The sequence below is a fragment of the Papaver somniferum genome, chromosome 7 (assembly GCF_003573695.1).
Source record: "Papaver somniferum cultivar HN1 chromosome 7, ASM357369v1, whole genome shotgun sequence".
NCBI classification, from domain to species: Eukaryota; Viridiplantae; Streptophyta; class Magnoliopsida; order Ranunculales; family Papaveraceae; genus Papaver; species Papaver somniferum.
In genome coordinates this window covers 28,525,912-28,535,744 of record NC_039364.1, presented here as the reverse complement: position 1 = coordinate 28,535,744, position 9,833 = coordinate 28,525,912, and the positions used below count along the sequence as shown (strand labels likewise).

Here is a 9,833-nt window from a genome sequence, read left to right as displayed (position 1 = left end):
TTGTCAATCAGTACCTGCTATCAAGAATAGTCGTGCAAACTGTATTGACAAAAGAGCAAGGAATGGTCGTGCTAGTTTTGAGTATTATGATAATTTCCCCTCAAATATAAACTATTGGATCAGTAAGGAAAAACAATATGTAAGCAATCAATTATCCTCCTGTGATGGGCAAATGAGCTAATTTAACACCTTCCACTGGATTTGCCTTGCCTCTCCGGTTAAAGGATAAGTAACCATTTTGCAAAGTCTTGGCGCGGATCGGTCAATCTGGCGAATCATGCACCCGAGTTCACAAGCAAGTGAAAAACACTTGAGAAATGAAGGGTATCCTCTTTTCAGAGGTAGAGCCGTTCATTTTATATGTTTGGTCTCTGAATCCGAGTAAACAAACCCAGTGAGGAAAATGAGTGAGGTGGTGCTATTTTCCCCATCTTCTTCCACTCACCTCAGAACCAAAACTAGTTGTTCATCTTCACCATCACCCATCTCCTCACATGTTATCATTTCTAGTCACCACTCATTCCCCAAATCAAAAATTTCTCTCCCAAGACTTCAATTGCGAAGGAATAATGGAGTCGTAACTCATTGCACCAGCAGAAACAACTTACCTGAAGGAGGAGGAGGAGGTGGGTTCACCTGAACTTGGATTACTTCACACTATTTCTCTACAATTTTTTCCTTCCAATTCTAAGATTGTTGTTCTGAGCTTCAATTTATATAAATTACTGTAATTAATTAAGAAATTTTGTTTGCTAATTTTTTTCTCTTCAAATTCGTATCGTCTGTTCATAAAAAATCCTTAAAATTTTGCAATTCAAGATATTTTTCTCCTCCACATGACCTGGTTTAGCTCGAAAATTTTATTTTTATATGGATTTCTCGCTCCTGAACTAAGGCTAGAATGCTGCTTCACCAGCAGTACCGCCGACGGCCAATCCCCTCCGTTGAAAGTGTTGTCCAGTCTTTAAGCATGTATGAATATGGCTAAGTGGAGTAGCTCCATTAATACAAACAAGTATAGCTTGAATTATGTCAACTTGCACTTTGGAATAAGACCTTAAAATTGGTCAAAACAAGTTTGGAAAACTCGATTTGCTTATCAAGTAATAGAGACATGTCACTTAGTTGCATTACCAATCATGACCATCTACTTGTCAACTACAAGAAGAGATGTAAAATTTACTGTATTTTGTCTCTGCATCCTTTTGGGCTTTCGGATGTGTGTATACAGAAGCAGGTAGAGCATGTCCAGCAATATTTTTACTGAGGAATTAACACCATATTGCGTCATTATGTGTGTTCATTGTAAGCATTTGGTTTCGTATGAAGCATGGATAATTACGTCATTATGTGTGTTCATTGTAAGCACTTGGTTTTATATGAAGCATGGATAATACGATGTATTTGTCGCCTGTAATAATGAAATATCTGTTGCAGGTGACAGTGGCAGCAAGAGCGTCTTAGATGCCTTTTTATTGGGCAAGGCACTAGCAGAAGCTATTAACGAGCGCGTTGAATCTACATTGGGAGAGTTGTTGAGTACAGTCGGCAGGTTACAAGCCGAGCAACAAAAGCAAGTTCAAGATTTTCAGGTGATTAGCAGTTCTTTTATATCCAATTAGGTCTCACCATAACCACCTTGCCGTCTGTTCTCAAAGAAACAACAAAATTATAATTTCAGTGCAAGCAGTACACCGGTTTTGTCATAATTCTTGTTTGCTAATCATTGTTCTAGCCCATTGATAGAAATGAAAACAATGCTGAACAAAATTCTGTTTGCAGGAGGAAGTGTTAGAAAGGGCCAAAAGCGCAAAAGAAAAAGCAGCACGAGAAGCTATGGAGGCACAAGGGAACATACCTAGTAAGTCGACCGAATCTCCTGAGGTGGTGGAAGTAGAAATCTCCCCTTCATCATCGTCTGAGCAAGTTAATAACACTTACAACAGCGATCCAATTATAGGGATGATGATAAATGATGATTAACAGTTTTAATCTCGCCTTGCTGCAGTACTCTTTGTAGAGTAGGTTGTGCTGCTCAGAGTATATGTAATTTTGGGCTCCTTTATAAACTAAACATCTATGTAAAGCATCAGCTATAAAATCTTCACTTTGTTTGCAAAGAACAATAAATTTGTGTATTTCTCTTGAATAACTGCATCCATCCATGGACCACTGTTTGTAGAGGTCCAAAGTGATCTTCATGTTACACTCCACATACAGTCAAGTGTAGACCACAAAGTCAAGGTCTCAAGTGGAGTCAACTTAGTGTGCTGCTGCATTCAAACCTCTTTACTTGCAAACTATCTTTTTTCTCCAAAATCCACAATTACTGATAGAACTGAAGGACATATTCTAGGAGCGCCCTGAGTCTTTGTCCGAGTGTGTTTATACACTACACTGTTTACAACCGTATTTGTATAGACTCTTCTCTCTTTTACAGTTACAGTTATGTCATTGTCAGAATGTGTCTATTGACTATATATATAGAGTCTGTACTATCCTCTTTAATAATGATCAATTGATCTTTCTCTTTCTGTTTCAATATTCCACTATGGTATCAAGAGCCATAAGTATTCTTCTTTTTTTGCTTCCGCCATTAAACCTGCAACTGTTTCTTTCTTTCTTGATTTTCTTGATTTTTTTTTGCATTTTCACCATGGAATCGAACATTTCTAAGATTCCTCTCAATACAATCTCTAATATTGTTCCTTTAAAACTCCAGGATCACAATTTCTTGACCTGGAAAGCATTGCTTTTACCTTTATTCAAGCGTTTCAATGTTCTTAGATTCATTGATGGATCTTATCCATGTCCTCTGAAATTTGTGTATGTTTCTCGTCTTGCTACTACTGACGAGATGATCAATCTAGAGTACACTCACTGGCAAGCAGAAGATCAGACATTAATTCTCTGGATTCAATCGACGATTTCTGAGAGTGTAATCGCCTATGTAGCAGGACCGACTACTTCTTTTGAACCGTGGAAATCAATTGAAGAACGATTTTCTGTTGTCTCTTCAACACATGTTCTTCAACTCAGGATGAAACTCTCTTCACTCAAACAAGGTAACACATCTATCATCAATTACTTAAATGAAATCAAGAAGATATCAGATTCACTTTGTGTTGCTGGATCTAAAGTTGGAGATAGTGAAATGATAATATACATTCTCAATGGTCTTAATTCTGTATTCGATTCTTTCTCTACTTCTATTAGAGTTAGAAATCCCCCTGTGAGTATTGGAGAGCTTCATAATCTCTTATTGAGTGAAGAAATCATCTTAAAAGATAGATCTAAATCAGCAATTCATCCTGATGAATCAAAAGTTTTTGCTGCTTTTAGACCACCAAAATCCTCATTTCAACCAAGATTTAGTCCTTCTTCATCTTATTTTCCTCCAAGATTTCCATACATACCAGCTTCACCTTCTTCACCCTTCCCATATCAAAATTCTTATCCATCCACTTCTTCAGCATCTCAATTCTCAATAAGAAATCCATTTGTTTCTTCATCTACACCTAGGCTGACACATACTCCTATTCATTGCCAAATCTGCTTCAAAGCTGGGCATACTGCCATTGAGTGTCCTAACAAGATGAATTTTTCCTATCAAGGAAGACCAGTTCCAAAAAATTTACATGCTATGATGGCATCTGCTGATATTCTTGGTGAAAATCCATGGTATGCTGATAGTGGAGCAACAAACCATATTACTTCAGATTCTACAGATCTAACTGATTGTCAATCTTATTCTGGTAATGAGAAAGTATCAACAACAAGTGGTGAAGGTATGGAAATATCTGACATTGGTTCAACTACAAAATTCAACTATTTTACATGTTCCTACTGCTTCACATAAACTACTTTTTGTGCATAAATTTACTAAGGCAAATAATTGTAGTATAACATTTGAGTCTGATAAATTCTATATCAAGGATCTCAAATCTGGGAGGAGTATTTTCCAAGGGCAGAGTAAGAATGGTCTTTATCCAATACAGCTGTCTGATGTCTCCAGTGCTTCATCAACATTCAGCAATCATTCAGTTGTTGTTGCTTCTACTGGTCTTGCTGCTATTAAAGTCACTTCTCCTTCTGCTGTCAAAGTCACTGCTTCTACACTTCATAAAAGGCTTGGTCATCCATCATTCCAGTTATTACAAAGAATCTGTCATAGGTTAGCTATTAACCTCTCAAAACAACCTATTTTCTGTACTGATTGCCAGCTAGGTAGATCACATAGGCTGTCATTTGAGGCTTCTTTTTCAGTATCCAATAAACCATTGCAATTACCGCATATGGATCTATGGGGACCAAGTCCTGTAACTTTAAATAGTGGTTACAATTACTATTGTAACATCATAGATGACTATAACAAATATTGTTGGATTTTTCCATTAATAAGAAAGTCAGATTTTGCTTCTGTTTTTGTTGACTTTGCCAATCAAGTACAAAACTACTTTGACCTAAAGATTAAGGTGATAATAACAGATGGAGGTGGGGAGTTCATAGCTACAAAATTACATATTTTTCTTGATTCTACTGGAGTCTTACATCAATACAGCTGCTCTCATACCCCGGAACAAAATGGGGTGGCAGAATCAAAACACAAACATTTACTGGGAGTTGGAAGAACTTTATTGCTTCAAGCAAACTTAGCAGATTCTATTTGGGTTGATGCTTTTCAGACAACAAACTTTCTTATTAACAGATTACCAACTGCAAGTTTGTCCTTTGTTTCTCCTTATGAAGTTCTTTATGGTTCTTCTCCTAATTACAATGCTTTGAAAGTATTTGGATGTGCTTGCTATCCTTGGCTACAACCTTATGCTCAACATAAACTAGCACCAAGAAGCAAGCATCTTTCTTGGGTATTCTTAGTCTCATAAAGGATATAGATGCTTTGATCCTCAGACAAGGAGAGTTTATCTGTCAAGACATGTCAAGTTTGATGAATCTCATTTTCCAGCTCTAGCTTGCAAACTATTTGATGTTTCTAACACTTCATCAGATAAACTATATTTTCATCAAGCCACTGCAGTTCCAGATACTTCTACTGATCCAGCACCAACTCTGCAAGAACTCTTAGTGCCATAGTCTGCTACTTCCTCCACCACAGTATCTTCTACTTCCACTGATACAGCACCACCTCTGCAAGAATTCTCAGTGCCACAGTCTGCTACTTCCTCAACAATAGTGTCTTCTCCTTCTACAATGGATACTCTGCACAAGATACTTCTATAGTCCTTCCAACTACTCCCACACACAACATGACTACTAGTTCCAAAGCTGGTATTTACAAACCTAAAGTATACTTTGCTACAAAATATCCTTTACCAGCTGCATTCCTTACCAATATTACTCCTCCAGTACCAACTTCATATTCTCAAGCTATAAAAATCCTGCATGGATACCACCATTGGAAAAAGAATTCACAGCTCTCAAGGATGCAGATACATGGTCTTTAGTGCCTCCAGATTCATCTCAAAATGTAGTTGGATGCAAGTGGGTTTTCAAAGTAAAGTATAATCCTGATGGTTCAGTTGAGAGGTTGAAAGCTAGACTTGTAGCTAAAGGCAATCACCAGCAGGAAGGAATAGATTATGCTGAGACATTCATCCCAGTTTCTAAACCTACTACAATCAGGTTAGTGCTTTCTTTAGCTGTTCATCATGATTGGTCAGTTAAGCAACTTGACATTAATAATGCCTTCCTTCATGGAGATCTTCAAGAAACTGTCTTTATGACACAACCACCTGGTTTCCAAGATAAGGATTATCCAAATTATGTGTGTAAGCTAAATAGGTCAATTTATGGGCTTAAACAGGCACCTAGGGCCTGGTATGAAAAGCTAATGCATAGTCTTATCTCCATTGGATTTACTGTTTCCTTAGTTGTTACATCAATGTTCATTCACAAGTCAGGCTCATATATTACTGTGTTACTTATCTATGTTGATGACATTCTAATCACTGGGTCTTCCTCAAGTTACTGTGATGCTGTTATATCTTATTTGAGTTCTCAATTCCCAGTCAAAGATATTGGTCCCATACATTACTTTCTAGGTTTAGAAATCAAAAGGAATTCTTCAGCAATGCATCTCTCTCAGTCCAAATATATTCTAGACCTTCTTAAGAAGACAAATATGATGGGTGTTAAACCTTGTTCTTCACCAGCTCTTGCAAACCGTAAGCTCAGTGCCACAAATGGAGATTTACTGACAGATCCAACTGAGTACAAATCTCTTGTGGGTGCATTGCAATATGTCACTTGGACAAGGCCTAAGATTAGTTATTCTGTTAATCAGGTCTTCCAACACATGAGTCATCCTACCACTGTGCATCTGATTGTTGCTAAGAGAATCCTTAGATATTTGAAAGGAACCATTGATTATCGTATTTCCCTTCAAAAGGGTCTACATGTTTTATCTTCTTATTCAGATTCAGATTGGGCTGGTAACCCAGATTATAGAAGATCTACTTCTGGATACTGTGTCTTTTTTGGTTTAAATCCTATATCCTGTTCATCAAAAAAACAACCCACAGTAGCAAGAAGCTCCACTGAAGCTGAGTACAGGTCTTTGGCTCACACTGTTGCTGAAGTTCTTTGGGTATCTCAATTACTAAAAGAACTAGATGTTTTTCTTGATACTTCTCCTTCTTTAGGTTGTGATAACAAAGGTGCTATTGCTTTGGCTTCATAGTAGAATGAAGCATGTGGCCATTGATTTTCATTTTATCAGGGAGTTACTTCAATCCAAAACTCTACAAGTTTTTATATCTCCACTGATCAACAAGTAGCAGATGTCTTCACCAAAGGGTTGGCAGCTTCAAGGTTTGATTTTCTCAGACACAAACTGAGTGTTCTTCCTCACTCACAGCTCAGTTTGAGGGGGGCTGATAGAACTGAAGGACATATTCTAGGAGTGCCCTGAGTCTTTGTCTGAGTGTGTTTATACACTATACTGTTTACAGCTGTATTTGTATAGACTCTTCTCTCTTTTACAGTTACAGTTATGTCATTGTCAGAATGTGTCTATTGACTATATATATAGAGTATGTACTATCCTCTTTAATAATGATCAATTGATCTTTCTCTCTCTGTTTCAATATTCCACTAATTACCACTGGACTCCTCTTCCTCCTGGAGAACCTTCAAATGTTTTTCCTGTTAAAAACTGCCGAGCAGTTGGCATAATCCCATCCTTTTCTTCCCCTTTGCTTCAACGGTCAAAGTTGTCAAACTCGACCTCATCATCTTTTGTGTTGCTACTTCTTATATTGACAGCCATCCATTAGTTATGGGGTACACCAAAAATAAAACCCTTCCTCATCTACCAAAGGCTATAGCAAAGCATTTCTTCTTCTTGAGGGACTTGTATCAGTTACAGGTGCCTAGCTACAGTGGAATTCTGGAGAAAGTCCATCACTCAACAGAACAGGTTACTTCCTTAGTCACAGCTTACAATTACCCTCTTTGTATATATTTCTTTACATTTTGGATCCCCTTTCCCTTGTTGTATGAAAACTGATGATCAAATATAATGAGTGGGTTTTGCTTACAGTGAATTTGAATGTAATATGAACACTGTGACATTCGTTTCCTAGTGCATTTCAAAACTTAGACTAAACCAACTACAAGACCTGATGATGATGACGATGATTTTATTCATAATTTTATTCTAGGTTCAAATTGAGGGTTTCTACACAGTCAATCATAAATGGGGATGGGGTTTGCATTCTCTTATAAGGAATTTGTATTATCTCTAACCACAACCTTTTTTAGATGTTACTGATTGAATAGTTCCTCATAGTTTTAGATAAGAAACTGAGAACAGTCCAGATTTAAGATGCATAGATTGAGAGTGAAAGTTCCGTGTCACCCACCTTTGAGACAACACCCAGAACATAAACAAATGCTACAAACCCAGTTCCAATGGTTGTTGGAGAAATGCAAGAGTGTGGAAGAGGTGAACCCGATTCTATCTAAATTCGTGGTAAGTGGACTTATCCGCCAATCATTCTATCTGTGTAAGCTTGTTGAGGTCCTAGCTCAGTCTCAGAACTCTACTCTCCTTCTCTACTCACGCCTTCTCTTAGAACATCAGTCCAATGTAGAAGAGGATTTTAACATGTCTCCTTCGACAACTACATTTCTCTGGAATACAATCATCAGGGGTTACTCGAGGAGCCGGTTTCCCCAGCAAGGAATCACGACCTACCGTAAGATGCTCCAGAGTTCCTGCAAGCCTGATAACTTCACATTCCCCATCGTCATCAAGGCTGCATCGTCTATGCAAGAAGGAGTGCAGGTCCATGGTCAGATTGTTAGCAACGGGTTCGAATTTAACATATTTGTGGTAAATACCGTGTTGAGCATGTACACTGTGTTTGGGGACCTGAAATCTGCTCAAAGGCTGTTTGAAATATCCCCCAATTTAGACATTGTCTCTTGGAACACTCTAATTGATGGGTATGTGAAGTCCGGAGCCGTTGAGCTTGCCAGGAGCTTATTCGACAAAATGACTGAGCGAAATGAGATCACTTGGACTGCAATGATTTCTGGATATGCAAAGAGTGGTAACATGGATATTGCTCAGTCCTTGTTTGATAGAATGCCCATTCGCAGGAGTCCGGTAACATGGAACTCAATGATTTCAGGGTTTGCTAAGTGTGGGTTTGTGCCACTTGCGAGAAAAATGTTCGATGAGATGCCTTTAAGAAACGTAGCATCCTGGAATGCCATGATTTCTTCTTATGCACAGAGTGGAGAGGTCCAGTTAGCTCGATCGTTATTTGACAAGATGCCAGAGAAAGATGTCATCTCTTGGAGTTGCATGATTTCTGGTTATGCGCAAAATGGTCGCGGTAGAGATGCACTTGGACTATTTACAGAGATGGTGGAGTCAAAGAACTGCATCCGGCCCAACGAGGTGACGCTGGTGAGTGTGCTTTCGGTATGTGGGAATCTGACAGCTCTTGATCAAGGGAAGTGGGTCCATGTTTACATTGAGAGGAATGGAATGAGATTAAGTGATAACCTTGGTGCTGCTCTGGTTGATATGTACGCTAAATGTGGATGTTTGGGAAGCGCAGTTGAGATCTTCTGGAAATTGGTACAAAAAAATGTCTCCACTTGGAATGCTCTGATTACAGGCTTTGCCGTTAACGGGGCTGCGCAAGAAGCTCTCAAATTATTTGAAGAGATGCTGAGATTGAAGGAAAAACCTGACAGCATCACTTTTCTAGGCGTGTTAATGGCTTGCTGCCATGGTGGGTTGGTGGAGGAAGGTCTTCGCCACTTTAAAAGCATGTCAAAAGACTATGGAATTCAACCTGAAATTAAGCATTATGGTTGTGTGGTGGATCTTCTGGGGCGAGCTGGTTTACTGGATGAAGCTCAGCAGATGGTCAGAAGCATGCCGATGAAGCCAGATGTCATGGTGTTAGGTTCTCTGCTTGGTGCTTGCAGAATCCATGGGAATGCTGCAATTGCAGATGCATTGAGGAAGGAGTTCCTTCTTGATCGGAACCCCGAGGAAGCAGGTTGCCATGTTTTACTCTCTAATATATATGCGACTGCCGGTAGATGGGGTGATGCTTCGGATATGAGGAGTGAAATTAACTCAAGTCAGATCAAAAAGAATACAGGGTTCAGTGCAATTGAATCACTAGGAATTTGAACCACAGGTTAGTCAGTCATCCATTAAGCTGCTGGTTTAAATGTGAAAAGAGTTATCATATCTCTCATGCAAAATTGTATCACCGTTGCTTGAAAGAGGTCATGTTTTTAAAATTCAATTGTAGGCCTAGTTTTTTACTAGAATTGAGGTGCCT

The 9,833-nt window shown here is 38.6% G+C and overlaps 2 protein-coding genes across 2 annotated transcripts; both read left to right on the top strand.

Annotated features, from left to right (window-relative positions):
• Nucleotides 1-334: 334 nt before the first annotated feature.
• LOC113300628 (uncharacterized protein At4g13200, chloroplastic-like) lies at nucleotides 335-2,159 on the top strand. Its single transcript, XM_026549832.1, has 3 exons — nucleotides 335-626; nucleotides 1,438-1,592; nucleotides 1,783-2,159. The coding sequence occupies exons 1-3, from the start codon at nucleotides 404-406 to the stop codon at nucleotides 1,981-1,983; spliced, it is 579 nt and encodes a 192-aa protein (XP_026405617.1). The 5' UTR covers nucleotides 335-403; the 3' UTR covers nucleotides 1,984-2,159.
• A 5,672-nt stretch (nucleotides 2,160-7,831) lies between these two features.
• LOC113300627 (pentatricopeptide repeat-containing protein At2g22410, mitochondrial-like) lies at nucleotides 7,832-9,833 on the top strand. Its single transcript, XM_026549831.1, has one exon. It carries the CDS (start codon nucleotides 7,847-7,849, stop codon nucleotides 9,677-9,679), a length of 1,833 nt encoding a protein of 610 aa, XP_026405616.1. The 5' UTR covers nucleotides 7,832-7,846; the 3' UTR covers nucleotides 9,680-9,833.

What these genes read in the sequence shown, in the direction of transcription:
- LOC113300627 (XM_026549831.1), top strand. Translation starts at nt 7,847, where the DNA reads ATGCATAGATTGAGAGTGAAAGTTCCGTGTCACCCACCTTTGAGACAA.
- LOC113300628 (XM_026549832.1), top strand. Translation starts at nt 404, where the DNA reads ATGAGTGAGGTGGTGCTATTTTCCCCATCTTCTTCCACTCACCTCAGA. An exon ending in ACCTGAAGGAGGAGGAGGAG is followed by an intron (nt 627 to 1,437) that starts GTGGGTTCACCT and finishes TATCTGTTGCAG; the next exon opens with GTGACAGTGGCAGCAAGAGC. An exon ending in AGCAAGTTCAAGATTTTCAG is followed by an intron (nt 1,593 to 1,782) that starts GTGATTAGCAGT and finishes TTCTGTTTGCAG; the next exon opens with GAGGAAGTGTTAGAAAGGGC.